This window comes from Mauremys reevesii, linkage group 1, assembly GCF_016161935.1.
Source record: "Mauremys reevesii isolate NIE-2019 linkage group 1, ASM1616193v1, whole genome shotgun sequence".
Taxonomy (NCBI): Eukaryota; Metazoa; Chordata; order Testudines; family Geoemydidae; genus Mauremys; species Mauremys reevesii.
Window position 1 is genome coordinate 257,808,501 of NC_052623.1, and position 15,433 is coordinate 257,823,933.

At 40.1% G+C, this 15,433-nt stretch overlaps 1 protein-coding gene across 7 annotated transcripts in view; it reads left to right on the forward strand.

Annotated features, from left to right (window-relative positions):
* BRAF (B-Raf proto-oncogene, serine/threonine kinase) overlaps positions 1-14,603 on the forward strand; it is a 115,641-nt gene extending 101,038 nt beyond the window's left edge. For 6 of the 7 annotated variants that reach the window (XR_005583091.1, XR_005583097.1, XR_005583095.1 and 3 more), the window contains 2 exons: positions 5,811-5,932; positions 6,676-14,603. Coding sequence is in view for 1 of the 7 variants with exons in the window: in XM_039482534.1 (XP_039338468.1) it covers positions 6,676-6,698 (23 nt within the window). In the remaining 6 variants the exon portion in view is untranslated. The remainder of the gene's footprint in view (positions 1-5,810; positions 5,933-6,675) is intronic. The other variant, XM_039482534.1, reaches the window with a different exon arrangement.
* Positions 14,604-15,433: the final 830 nt, after the last annotated feature.

Consider the following 15,433-nt stretch of genomic DNA (forward strand, 5'->3'; position numbering starts at 1 on the left):
CAATGTCATACTCAGATATATGGGGACCGCGTTTCCTGCTATATCTAAGCTGAGTGCAGTTGTCTTCTTGGAACCAAATAAAAAAAAAGAGTTACTTGCCATTCTGCTGCAGCTCCACCTCAAGGGGAGCCCTGTATGGGCACAGGAACATCCTTGGAGCCTCAGGTGTCAGGTTGGGAAGCTCCAAAGTTTAAATCTTACCCAGACTTCCCTCCTGAACACACTTTTTGGGGATTTTTACCCTATCATCTTCCACCACCTGTGTCAGAGGTCTCTTCAGCGAGGAGTGGTAACAAGAGACCATGGTTTCCTACTCTCCCAAAAAATCTCCTGAGAAGGTGAAGGATTTAGCAGGGATCCCTCTGCCATCTCCACCTGAATTCACTAATTTTCCTGATGTGAATTCAAGTCCTCAGAAATATAACTGTCTACCTCATCCTCTGATGAGACCATCTTAACTGTTTCCTCCTCTCCTCCAAGTAATATCAGGGCCTTCTGTAATTCCCATCACCTATCCTGGACCTATGGAAAAGGGCGGGGGGGGGGGGGGGAAGGAAGCTCCAGAAAGTCTAATTTTGCATGGTTTCTTTGGGGTGAACCCAGTCCCTATTCTCAATCCCCAGGATTGATTATGGGTCCTTATCCTTTCAAGATGCCTACTTCTGTATCTTTTTAAGGCAAAAGTACAGTGACTACCTTAGGTTTGGGGGGGAAACAACCTGTACAAGGTAGCAGCCTGCAGGGTATTCACCAAGTAACTAGTAGTGACTACAGCTCATCTGCGTTGACAAGATTTACAGGTGTATCTGTATCTGGATAACTGGTTCATTAGAGCCCAGTCTTACTGTGAAATAGTTTATTCCCGGTGAGACTTGCTCCTTCTTCAGATCTCTTGGTCTGAGACTAAACAAAGTGAAATCAAACTTGGTCCCTGGGCAGGCTCTAATCTTCATAGAGGACCAGCCTAAATTCTACAAGAGTTCTAGCTTACCTGTCCCAAACAGTGAGCCTAGCTATGTCCATGCTAGATGGTCCTGTGAGATTTTATCTGTATGCATGAGGCCTGATGGAGACCTGCACCTGTGTTGGCCCCCTTTGTGACCCAGGTAGAGGTAGCTGCAGCTGGTGTAGAAATGTTTTCATCTCGGTGGATCAGATACTCACTACTGCTGTGGATACTGCCAGTGTGCATCTCAAAGGCCAGAGGATGCCCTTCTCTTAGCTTGCTTCTCAGACAGTATTACATCAAATCTGGGTTAAGGAGCACATCAAGGATCTTGGAGCTGTGAATAGTCTTTGGAAACCTCAAGAGTCCTGAGTCCACATAAATTTGCTAGAGCTGAAGATCCATAAGTTGGATTGCAAATCCTTTCTCCCAGAGATGAGGAGCAGCTAGTACAGACCCTATGAATGTGATTTATTATATGGACATCCATGGGAGAACTTGGTCGCCTCTTATTAGAGCAGTTTTTGGAAATTGTGCATTTGAAACAAAGTGGGTCCATCTGCTCTGCACCTAACAAGTATGAAAATGCCTTAGCCAACTACTTGAGACAAATGGGGACCATCATAAGTGGCCATTCAAATAATCTGTGGCATTTGGAAATTGAGTTGTTTGCTGAAAGTTAAAACAAGTGTCAGATGTTCTGATTGAGAGAAGGCAGAAATCCAAAAACCAGATATTTTTCTTACGTGCTGAGGGAAAACGTCTCTTACTTATTTCCTCTCGCATCCAGAGCATTGCATAAGGTTCAGCATGACAGAACCAGACTGACCTTATTCACACTGGGCTGGGCACAGTAGACTTGTTCTCAGAGTTTATGGCACTGTCTGAAGATCATCCATTCAGTCTTCCTCAGAGTCAAGATCTCTTGTCCCAGCAGAACAGCCGGCTAGTGAACATCTCAAGTTACTTCATATAACAGCACGTTTGATGGGTTTCAAGAACCAGAGGTCTGTGCTTGTCAAGTCAGTCATTCTACAGATAGAGGTTGAGTGGGGCTGGGGTTATAGATCAGCTGATGCAAGGTTTTTATATCATCAGCATATGAAATGTTGGGATAAGGGAATTTGCTCTTAACTGCCAACTACTGCTCAACAGAGTTCTGTGGCCATATGGCTGGACACATGACTCTTGCAGCATGGCTGTGTGGAGCCAATGCACTTGCAGACCAAGAGCATTTGTTGGCAAGTAGACTTTTTTTTATATATGTAGTCTTATCAAATTTTAGAAGAAAATTACCTTGATTATCTACCACTACAGGGCCAGCATGTTATCTGCACTAAATTTGTCAACCATTCAGTTAAGATTTATTATCTGAGATCAGGCTAGCACCCGAAAGTTAATAAGGATAGACTAAAATCACCTTGTTATAAATGTCACTTTACTAAGATGTAGATCATAGAATCATAGAATCTCAGGGTTGGACGGGACCTCAGGAGGTCATCTAGTCCAACCCCCTGCTCAAAGCAGGACCAAACCCAACTAAATCATCCCAGCCAGGGCTTTGTCAAGCCTGACCTTAAAAACCTCTAAGGAAGGAGATTCCACCACCTCCCTAGATAACCCATTCCAGTTCTTCACCACCCTACTAGTGAAAAAGTTTTTCCTAATGTCCAACCTAAACCTCCCCCTCTGCAACTTGAGACCATTACTCCTTGTTCTGTCATCTTCTACCACTGAGAACAGTCTAGATCCATCCTCTTTGGAACCCTCTTTCAGGTAGTTGAAAGCAGCTATCAAATCCCCCCTCATTCTTCTCTTCTGCAGGCTAAACAATCTCAGTTCCCTCAGCCTCTCCTCATAAGTCATGTGCTGCAGCCCCCTAATCATTTTTGTTGCCCTCCGCTGGACTCTCTCCAATTTATGCACATCCTTCTTGTAGTGTGGGACCCAAAACTGGACACAGTACTCCAAATGAGGCCTCACCAGTGCTGAATAGAGGGGAACGATCACATCCCTCGATCTGCTGGAAATGCCCCTACTTATACAACCCAAAATGCCATTAGCCTTCTTGGCAACAAGGGCACACTGTTGACTCATATTCAGCTTTTCGTCCACCATAACCCCTAGGTCCTTTTCTGCAGAACTGCTGCCCAGCCATTCGGTCCCTAGTCTGTAGCAGTGCATGGGATTCTTCCGTCCTAAGTGCAGGACTCTGCACTTGTCCTTGTTGAACCTCATCATATTTCTTTTGGCCCAATCCTCTAATTTGTCTAGGTCCCTCTGTATCCTATCTCTACCCTCCAGCGTATCAACCACTCCTCCCAGTTTAGTGTCATCTGCAAACTTGCTAAGGGTGCAGTCCACACCATCCTCCAGATCGTTAATGAAGATATTGAACAAAACCGGCCCCAGCACCGACCCTTGGGGCACTCCACTTGATACCGGCTGCCAACTAGACATGGAACCATTGATCGCTACCCGTTGAGCCTGACCATCTAGCCAGTTTTCTATCCACCTTACCGTCCATTCATCCAGCCCATACTTCTTTAACTTGCTGGCAAGAATACTGTGGGAGACTGTATCAAAAGCTTTGCTAAAGTCCAGAAATAGCACATCCACTGCTTTTCCCTCATCCACAGAGCCGGTTATCTCATCATAGAAGGCAATTAGGTTAGTCAGGCATGACTTGCCCTTGGTGAATCCATGCTGACTGTTCCTGATCACTTTCCCCTCCTTTAAGTGGTTCAGAATTGATTCCTTGAGGACCTGTTCCATGATTTTTCCAGGGACTGAGGTGAGACTGACTGGCCTGTAGTTCCCTGGATCTTCCTTCTTCCCTTTTTTAAAGATGGGCACTACATTAGCTTTTTTCCAGTCCAGATGTAGACAGACTGAAAAATGACTGACAATATTGACCTGTTTGCATCTTCTATGCATCATATCAGTTACTAGATGAAATACTTTGACCTCCTAGCTCTGTTCTCCGGCCCATTCATATTAGTAGTTCATCTTTCATCTTCTGAAGTCCCTTAGCAACAATTAAAAACTGAACTATTAGCTGAAACAGGCACAAGATGAGTAAAGAGGGAACGATCTCTTGTTTATAAATTAATCTTTAATCAGCCGTTTTGGAAAGTAGACTGAAAAGCAAATTAAGTAGAACATGTTTAGACAGTTTGGCCTGTTAACCTCAAAGAGGCAATATTGTAATCTTTTGTCCCTTTCAAAAAAAAGTATAAAAACACGAGGCCATGAGTTTTACTAAAAGATGTGGTATATATGCCAGAGAGAGGCAAGGATAACATTAAATATATTGAGTGTTTGAGAGCAAGGGTTTCATCTGTTGGTAGGTTAAACGAGTATTAACACAGTAAACTGAGCAAGTGGATAAAACACTTCATTTAACAAGATTATCTTTCAGTTACATGCCATGGGGTACTGGAGCTGTCAGAGGGCATACTTTTACTTGCAAGTTGCATGTGTGTGACTTCCACATATTACAGGGACACTAAACCCGTTCAAGCCCGAAATTTGACTAATTTTAAAATGGTGAGAAGTTCTCCAGACAGTTCTCTTCCTGTGCTCCCTCCACCCCATACCTTAAATCAACAACTGTGATGCTGGAAGATTTAAAGTGAGGAAAATGAACATTGCTTTGGTATAATGTCCCTACTGCTGCTCTCAGGATGAAATTCATCCTTGTGCAGAGGGCTAGTGCAAGGCTTATGCACTGCTCACATCCCAAGGCTTAAATGTGGCTTAAGCAGTGCACTGAACTTGGGCTGGCCTCTCTGCTCCTGGATAAATTTCATCCTCCAAGCTTATCACTATTCTGGTGTTCTCTTTAATGCTGATTCCCAAAAAGATATAAAAAAAAATATGTCATATTGGATTTTTGCCAAATGAAGGATGACAAAAGTGCTACTGAAGGAATTATGTTTGAGCTTGCAAAAGGATAGTCTGGAAAAAGCTAAACATTGTGAAATGCTTTTTGCATTGTTACTACTTAAAAATAACCCCACCAATAAACAAGATACACATGGTTCTGTAGATTACAAAATGCCCACTTCTTTATCCCAGACCCCCTTATTTAGAGATCTTGAAAGCACTCCCTCACTCACTTCTCATGACACTCTCCTTCTAGTCAAGACCTTCTATTAGTTTCCCCAACTCTGACTCCCTTATGTGCTCCTGTGTCCTTAGGGAGTACCTCAGTGCATGCACTTCTGTATGAGTTATTCCTAAGAGTACTCTCTGCATATGTTCTCCTCACATGGAGACTTTTGTTCACTCTCCTTGGTTCCTTCCTTTGTAAAGCAGGCTGTTCTACACATTTTGAGGAACTGAGTGTCACTTTGAATTGAACTAACGTAATTCTTTTTAAATGCGACTTGTGAATATATTTCTGATTTTTTTCCCCCTTGTTCAGGGTATACATGTAAGACAGTACTTGTACTTATTTTTCTTTAGACTATTTGGGCTGTTTTTCAGAAGGTGTAAGGATACCAAGACAGGGAGCAGTTGTTTGATTGTAACAGTGTACAGAATACCTTTGCTGAGAAAAACAAAGACTGTTCTGTGCATTTATCAATCATCCACTATTGGAAAAGGATTCTGAAGGTTCCTGTGGAGAGGTATCCTCTTGCATGAGAGTGGCATAGCTTGTCCTACCAGCAGTGTGTGAACCCAGTAATGGAGACTGTAGGCCAGTTTCTTTTCCTCACATTCAGTCCCCTCGAGTTAAGCACATATAGAGATCCTCCATGAAAAGCCTGCCACGGTACAATTTATTGGCAGGGAGGAAAGGAAGGTCTTTTGGCTAAAGCACAGAATCTGAGGGCAAGAGGCTTTTGTTTTATTCCAGGCTTTGCTACAGACTTCTTGTGGTGACCTTGGGCAACAATCTTAATCTCTGTGCCACGGCTTCGTTTCTGTGAAGTGGGGATCTGGATCTACCGCACGGGGTGTTGAGGCTTAACTAAATGTGTATGTGAAGGCACTGCATAGAAGTATGATTTATTGCTAAATAATTCTAAAATGGCCATTAGGATTGTTTCAGAGCCAGGCTAGGCACCCATTGTTGTGCTTCCTGTCCTTGGTGAGTGAATGTACTTCCATCACTCTGCTTTCTGGCCCAGGAGTGAATGGATGAGCTCACATCTCAGGTTCCCATCCCACTAGATTGCTGCATTGATCTATAACCCAGTTTCTAATGTACTTTAGTATTGGTTTAATAATCAAATGGACTTTAATGTGTAACACTTAAAGATTCATGTGTAAGCACAATAATTCTTTTGATTATTAAACCAGTTTTCAAGCAAGATAAAACTGGTTTACAGGCTGACAAACTGCCATTATTACAAATGTCACTTTTCAGCAAGTGGTACACATCTGACAGTAGGAAGCATTAGAAATGAAATTCTAATGCAGTATTTTATTTTAAAACTCAAGATGAAAAAGATTTCTTCCTGTGAATGTTCAGACCTCTGCCCTGAGCAAAATGGGCATGGCTTGCTTTTAAGAAATCTTACTTCAATGAAATATGCTGTGAGTGTACACTTGATGTTCTATCACTACAAGTATGATCTTTCTGTGCCTTAATTTTAACTGTTGCATTTTTTTTAACATCTGACATATTCAACTAGACTGCAGAAATCTCTGTCCAGCTGATAATTGAGATCACTTTTTTAAACCAAGATCTTGTCCTCCCTCTTGTCCTCCCTCTACAGGAGAATTTGCAGCGTTCAAGTAGCCACAGCGCCATGGCAGCACCTACTCTATTATTTAAGTCTTGTGTTCCTACAGTTTCTTAACATCAAAACTCTGTTCTGCTCCTCAAAACCTAAAGCAATTTAGGAAAAGATATCCGTAAGCTTAGAGCGGAGCAGAAAGGAACTGCTGGTCCAACACAAGGGGGGGTAATAATCTTTTTAGGAACCAGAATTCTCTGCTGCCAGTGTTTCTCCTTCAACACAAAACACCACGTGTATTCAGAGACCCGCAGTGGCTGCCTGTACCGTTGTCATCATTCCCAGGAGAGAGGAGAGGGCACGCGTGTTTTGACTTTGGTGCTCAGGCATAAGGGGATGGAACTGCTGCAGCAACTTAGGAGACTTGCTTTGGATGTCTGCCAGTTGGCTTTCTCCCTCTAACAACGAATCATCAGAGGCTGAACATCTGATGAGAGTGCTAATCAAACGAATCATCTTCTGTTCTGATTTATTTTTTTCCTGGCATGCTTACTGATTTATGGGTCAAAATGCAGCATCCCCTTTTCATTTAAATGCAAATATCAAACATTTCAATCGATCTATGTCATTGACTTTTATCCCAGTCAAATTTGATACTTTGAGGGGTGGGAGGTGGCTTCAGGAGAAGTTAATCTGGAGGAAAAGGGGATGCTGCACCATTTTTCAAATTTACTTTTCACTTATCCAAAAACTACCCTTTTCTTGTTTCTAATACTTTCTGGTGTGCTCAGACAGGGCATCTTTCAGAAGGGTTGGGAAGCTCCTCTCGTTGGTCCAGCAACAAACTAAAGTTAACAACAAAAAATGTAGCAAGTTCTCAAAATATTTTTTTGTATCCTCTAATTCAATGTATTTTTCAGAAATGCGATAATGGCATGTGCTGTCTGTAAAACTGCTAATACAGACTATGGAATGGTGTATGTACCTATTTTAAAAGTTTTATTTTAAATGAGGGTGCAGGTGAATGCCAGGTACCTTACCAATGTATAAGGTTTTCATAAACAGGAAAAAATAGTTCTCAGGTTGAATTGAAAAAAAAAAATACAAAAATCCCCCCCACCCCTGAATTAGACATTCTGCAAATTGTGTTTTGGTACTTAGAGAGCTTTTTTAAAAGGATTTTTATCCTGTTAACTCAGTGTTCTCTGATAAGTGTGTGTGTAAATGTGGAGCATCTTGTCCCAATGGCAAGGTGTTAGATTTAAAAAACAATCAACTACTACAAAAAACGGTACTTGCTGGATCCACGCTGACCTTTTCTCCTCTCATTGATTTCTTCTGTTTGACTCTCTTGTTCCCATCCCTCCATTTTTCCCTTTTCCACAGTTTGCAAACTAGGATAAAGGTGGCAGTATCCACATTTAGTTTCCCTTGTTTCCCTGTCCTCCAAGCCCAGTTCTCAAATGGTTGGTAGCTTTGTGACAGGCTACCAAGTCAGAAGACAAATTCGTAAAGTTCAGCACAGTGTTTACCTCTAGTAGAATATCTTGTGATGTGATCTGTTTGCAGAATTCTCCGATATGTGGTATTAAACGTAAATTATTTGTACAGAGGCAAGTCAGACCATAGTAGAAAGAACTTCAAGCTCACACGGAAGTCTTCAGAGTTTGATTAATATCTGCCTATCCCACTCTACATGAGGCAGGAGAATTGATGCCATTAATTGGCAGCACTATTCTTAGGTGAATAAAATCAGGTGACTCATGTAAAGGAGTTAAATGTGTACAGACGCACATGGCGTTGGCTGAACACATTGTTTCTGCCTCACTAGGTGAGTGGGGACCTTTACTGTGTACAGAAGGGTGCCCTTGGAGATATAGGTAGCCTGTTATGTTTGTTAATTATTATTTACTGTGGTTAAGGGGTCCTGATTAATCTGAAGTGAGAAATATAATTGAAATACTGTGTATTCATGTTAATTCCACAAACAGCAGCCAGACAGCAATAGAGAGTGATGTGAAGTTACTACAAGGATGAAGCAATTCATGTTGCTACATGAATAGAATTGATTTTATGTACAGGATGCATTTGAACAAACAAGCACAACTTTTTTCTTCTCTGCTGTGGGTCTTCAGATGCTATTAGGTTTTTTTCCTTCCTGAAATGGGCAGGAATTAAAATAATCAGTAGCAGTGTCTACTGTACTTTCCAGTGTGGAGAAGCAAGCAAAGTGAGCAGTAGTGCACAGTCAGGTGAAATCACCATGCACCATGGTAGCGTAATGGCAGTATACAGTGCTATCTGAGGCAGGTGACAGACCAAGGTGGAAAAAGCAAGGAACCAAGTTGTCAGCAACAGTTGAGAATTTTTACCAATATTAACTCCAAGAGAGTGAAGTCATTACTGTATCAATGTTTTCCCCTCAACCTTTTTTTTTTTTTTTTTGGCCTGTGATGTAGCTTGTAAATATAGGGCACACTGAAAATTACATATGCTCCTAAAGAAAGGTATAGTCTAAGTATGTATTGCTAGGTTAAGAATTATCATTTCAACATACTGGATAAAAATCCTAGTTTCCTTCTATATTTTCTTGCTGGCAGAGAAGTATTTGTTAAAATAAAACAGTAAGGAATGACTTTTTTTATCCTTGTTTTAAATGAATTTATTTTGTAATCCTTCATTACCTGTTAGTCTACAATATGCTTCTTGAGCCCACAGGAAAAGCACAAGGAAAATTGCTATCCTTGTCCATGCAAAGCACTTTATAAGTAACACATGGTCTTTGATTTCCCCCACCCCCAAAAAACATGTATGTTGTTTGACTGTTGTTTAGTTAAGTCTTTCAGGTTTCATTTCTATTACCTTCCAAGTTTTTTTCTCTTAAAGTAGCTGTAATGCTTTATGTTTGTGTCCAGCTTTCTATCTGTATAAAGACCACCTTAATCCTCATGCAAAACTTTGGGAAAATTTGGTTTGTAAATAATTGTTTTTCTTCATTTCTTTTCCTTCAGAAATTACTAAGGACGTTTTGCATGAAAATAGGATCAATTTCAAAGGTGCCTTGCAGGTGTTTGGTAAACAGTGAGACAGTAGCAGGGATATGTATTGAAAGCCCCAGATAGCAAGGGGGTGAAGAAAACAATGAACTCTTTTTAAAAAAATAAATAAAATTCAGGCTCGCTGTTCACACCATACAGCTTCAGCTCATCTGTGATTCCCTGGCTCAGTGCACTAGGGCATAAACCCACATGCTGGGTTTGGTAATTTTATTAAATATTTTATACCTGTTCGGATATAAAATTATCTAGGCACTTATACTGCTTTAAGATCCAACATATCTGAGCAGATAATAAACCTTTTCAAAACCACCACTTGAGCACCCATAGTCCAATTCCATGCTCTTGTGGAATACATTAGCTATGAAACACCCCTTCTTCCCCCATATACAGAAATTAGAAAATACCTGTCCTATCATCTAGTCCCATCTCCCTGTCAATGCAGGATTCGTCCCTACAGTATATTTTCTGGGGCACCGTGGTGGCATTGAAGTCAAACGGAGTGAACGTAGGAGCCTAAGGTAACAGCATCAGTTAAATGCTGAATGTCTCTGTATTTGACATAGTCCTGCCATTCTCACTTTTCACAAAACATTTGCAGGTCACTGAATTAATCTGTTCCTGCTTGCTTTATTCCTTACCTGAAATCATCCTTTCTCACAATTGAGTTCTTTGGCAATTACTGATAATACAGATTATTTTGGGTCAAATTCTGCCCTCATATTTCTGTGACTTCTGCTTAAGTCAGTTGGAGCTATATGTGCTCTTTAGAGGACAACATTTGGCCTACTATGACATGAAGTGAATAAACAGAAATGTGAACTGTTAACAAAGATCACATCTTTATGCAAATGTCCAGCGATAAAAACATACTGAAGAATTGCCTCTGTAGTTGTATTGTGCTGTCTATGTACACGGTGCTTTACTGAACACTTTGAAGACAAGGTCCATTCCCCAAAGACACGATGATCTAATATCAGTTGAGGCATCGGTAGTTCTTGAAGGTATCTGTGTAGTGGAGGGCCGAATTAAGAGCTGAAGCGTGCAAACATTTCACACCTTTCCAGCCTGCAGGTTTTTATGGAATATATTCCCTTCTTGACTGTGAGTGCAGCATGTGTAGCACAAACTATTCAGAGTACTGTAGACAAGTATCTTTCCGTCCATTGAAACAATGTCACCAGGACGTAATATGATAGTCTAACCTTTTAGGTACATTCGAGATTCAGTTGAAAACCAGTTGCATAAGGACTGTCATGGCATCACTTTGAAAATACTGGATGTTTTGTGTCTCAATGGTTTGGTTTTTATTTTCTTTATATATACTAGTTTATCTCATGCGCGCACACACACATTTTCTTTATAGATAGAAGTTTATCTCACGCACACACACACCTACACCTACCTACCTTTCTTGGCTGCTTTATTATTTCTTATCTGGTAAATCAATGCATCAGAAACAGGTGTTGAGACAATTGGAGTAAAAACATTTTGTTTGTCTTTAGGTTTTAAAGATGCTAATATAGAAGCTAATCAGCACCATGAGAGCAGTGAATAGTAATAGTCATAAGTGTGTGTATGTGATGAAGGCAGTTTTTCAAAAATAGCAGGATGGGGATGCTGATGTGAACAAACTGAAGAAGTGAAAGCTAGTAGTATTTATATAGAAAAGATATCCAGAAACTCTCTTAAATGGTATACATGAGGCTTCCCAAAAGTTACCTTTGCAATTTGCCAAATGATCTTGTGCCTTCATGACTTAAAACAACAATACATATATATTAGGTGCTTTGTAACTAGAGCAGTGGCTTTGGTTTAATTCCAATGCAGTGTCTTCATATTTAGATGCAAATATGGACCTTTCACAAAAGTCAGCAGTTTTTGAGTTTGTAAATGTAAGCAAAAGATATATGGAGGTGAGGGGGAGGGGAGAATTTACAGAAATATCTGTAAAAAGGGACAGAGAGTCCTGTGGCACCTTATAGACTAATAAACATATTGGAGCATAAGCTTTCGTGGGTGAATACCCACTTCATCAGACGCATGTCTGGTGTTTGTATCCAAAATAAAGTTCATACGAGACATATGCATGTCTGAGAAAATCTGCAACTAGAAGCTACTCTACAGACAATAAAATGGGTTACATTTTTAAATTAATAAGACTTTTTGACCCCTCCAAAAATCAAGCATCTTGTTAGGGAAGTGTAATATAAAGTTCTTAGGAGAGATAAAGTTAGAATATCCAGAGCAGTGTATGAAAAGCAAGCTCTAGAATAGAAGGCTGTCAGTACCAATAAGCCATGTACATCATGGTATACTGTTAATTTCCCGGTCCGGGGTTATGTCGTTTATGGAATATCAAGAGGTTTCTTTAGTTCTTCCTCAGGCCTCGTATTGATACACTGCTGAACCTCTACAACCCCAGCCACTGTTTAATGATCATATATCCTGTAATCACGTTTACCTTGGGAGATGAGTATATTATCAGTTGAGGGGCAAAAGATACGTTTGGATTTGATGTATTCATGTTTCAAACTTATCTTCGCTCCTGGCAGTACTTTAATACTAGTGTCATATTTCATCTGTATGTCCATAAGGAAAAGAATGGTCTTTGTTCTTAATGTTTTTCAAGTCCTTTCCCTAACTTTGTTGTTGGTGGAAGACTTTGGACATAATTCTGTGTTAGATAAATCAGTGCAATTAAATGCACAATTATTACAGACTATTAGACTTCTAACAACCCCTTTTTAGTTCCTTTTATAAATCAGGATGTAAGGTTTTTCACCTGTTTTACTTAAATGCCCAGGAAATATCTGGAACTTTTCTCCCTCTTCCAACCCACGCACTGAAAATAGTATCCTCCCTACTTCTATGAAAAACACAACTATTTCCCTATTTTGCGAAGGGGAGAGGGTAATGTTGGGGAACTTTGAAACTGCCTGAACATTTGTTTTAGTATGTCATAGCAACAGTATGTTCAACCCATCCAGATGCCCTAACAGCCTACATGTACTATCCAGTCTTTGTGTCTGGCTTATCATACCTGCAGCAATTGTAGTTTAGAATAAGCCTGTATGACATTTACTTCTGAATTAGTAAAACACAAAGCCAAGATTGTTGTTTGAGTTTTAAATAATAGTTTGTTTTGACAGATATTTAATTTGGGTGCTCACCCTGCTTGAACTCAATTTATTTGTTTTGTGTGTTTGGAAGTTCAGTAAAATGTTAAGACATGACAAGTAGTAACCCTATCTGGGCACAGATGTTGGGGGGATAGGGGTAAAATGGACCAAACTGGTATGGTGGGTATTTTTGGGATAGTGGGGGTGGGCATAATTTAAATAACTTTGTCTAAAATAAAATGTAAGTGCAATAAATGTGCTTTTTATTCAAAGCTGTGAACTGTTTAAAAAAAGACATGCACATCATTCCTTCCTGAGCCTTGTGTTTTTCCTATGTTTCTCCCCAAATGACTGAAACCTGGCAGTGGCCAACCTGCATGTCTTCTTTAGTATCATGATTAAATATGTGCTTATCTAAACCATGCCATTAAAAAAAAAAATCTAAATCCCCCTTGGTAGGACTAAGGCAAATCCTCCCCCTACTTCTGCACCCCTGGAGAGTCCTTATAGTGCCAGTCTGCTGTGCTTCACTTGGAAGGGCAGGCTGTGAACATCCCTTGAGGCTGGAGCACTGGCAAGGGCCCTGAGGATCTGCTGTGTCGCTCCTCTTCACAGGGGTACAGAGCCTACTCCAGCCATTGCAGTAGCCTCTCTGAGTAGGAAGATTCCTTCCTCTGCATATGACTGGCACTTGTTCTGGCTAAGGGCACCAGGGCTGGGCAGAGGATTTTTTCCTAAGCAACTAGGAAGAGGGCCAGCAACTTCCTTCTTGGGTCCTCTATATTCCTTTTGTCAAAACAAGCATGCAGGCTGGCCCCTGTTTTCTCCTATTACTCCACCTTGTTTTGAAGGAATAGTTATACATATTTTTAATCACTTGTGCGGTACTTACACAGTCTGTCCCTTCCTCACTCAAGATCATGTGCTTTCCCTAGACTAGGAAAGGTGCGGTGGTCTTTTCTCCACAAAGGACTCAATACTAACGTTTCATTAAAAAGTTCATGGAAAGCGTAGAACTCACTAGTTGGACCCCGTAGGGAAAAGCAAGGGGGATGGCTTTTTAAAAAAAATTATGAAGATGTTGCCTCATAATACCTTGTTTATGAGCAACAAAATACTCTAGTAAGGAGAGGAAAGGGAAATCATATATAGATTTGATTTTTTTACTTAGTGCAATGAAATGTACATCCCACAGTTTGAACTCTGTGCTAACTAACACAACATTCCTTTAAGCTGTATTTTTACCACCAAAAGTTTTGTGAGGGTCTAAGTCTTCACTGTAGAAGGTCCAATCTGGTTACTTACGAAAAAAATTGTGTTAGTAGATTTCTATAGCTGCTTTTAAAAACTACAATGGAGTAATTGTTTTAAAACTTGTATTTATTTTTTAACTCATAAGCAAATGTTTATTTTCAGTTTTCTGTTACACAGACCATGGCAACTCCCATTCTTTCCCTTCCCAATGTCCACAGTAATTGCTAATAAAAATTATTTTTCTTGCTTGTTTCCCTGCCTTCTACTTTTGTTACCCCTTCCTGCTCAAGTCCCTTCATTTGTACTTTGAAGTTTTTTCTCATGTAAATTTGTACAATGGGAAATATTGTCCAGTTTGGTTAGAGAGCATGGAGACTTAAAGAAAACATTAAAAATTTGATAGCTGAAATTGAAGAAAACTATTTCTGTGTAAAGTTATTTAAAGAACTCTGTATTATATAAAAGGCAAAAAGTTCTATGTACTTGATGTGAATATGAGATTACTGCTATAATAAAGATTGACTGCATGGAGAAACAGCTGAGAGATTTATTTTTAAGGGTCCAGTCCACAAGACATTGTCCCAGATGTGTTTTAACAAGAGTAGTTTTGTTCTTGTGACAGCTCTGAAGTTTCATAATCAACTTATAAGAGTGGGAGTCAGGAGAACCCAACTTTACCAGCCTAAAGGGCTGTGTCTTGTCTGTTTATTGACCTGTGTTAGAACAGATATTTGCACTTTCTTTAAGAAACTTGGATTAGAATTTCCCACACTACCTTTGAGGAAAATAAAAATCAAGGATTCAGAATGCATCAGCTAGCTTTTACATATGCACTTTTCATCAATAGAGCTCAAAGTACTTTACTGTCTAATGTATTTATCCTCACACCACCACTCAGGGGCAGTGAAGTATTAACATGTTAAAGCAAGGGCAATGAGGCTAAATGGTTTGATCAAGGTCACACTGGAAGACTAGTGAAGCAGGAAATTGAATCTTGGTCTCACACTTCCTAGGCTAGTGCCAATTTGAGTTTAGACATATGCTTTGTAGTCTGAGGGGTAGCAGTATCCCCTCCTGCCTGCAGCAGAAAGCTGCTATGAGCTTGCTTCACATTTTTCTAGTTGTCAGATTTTTAAAATAGGAAGAACTTTCCACATTAAGTGGGCTATTTTAAGATATCATTAGATGCTATTTTTTGGTTAGGCATTAATGTTAGTATTGACATTTAAGAGGCTATACTTCAATTCCCCCCCCCCCCCATTTTGTATAACTAATGCTAACAGTTTTGTCCTCCCCTACATGAAGCCACTTGCTGAACATGGATTTGTCTGGGATTACACTTGGTGCTAAATAGTATTCAGCACA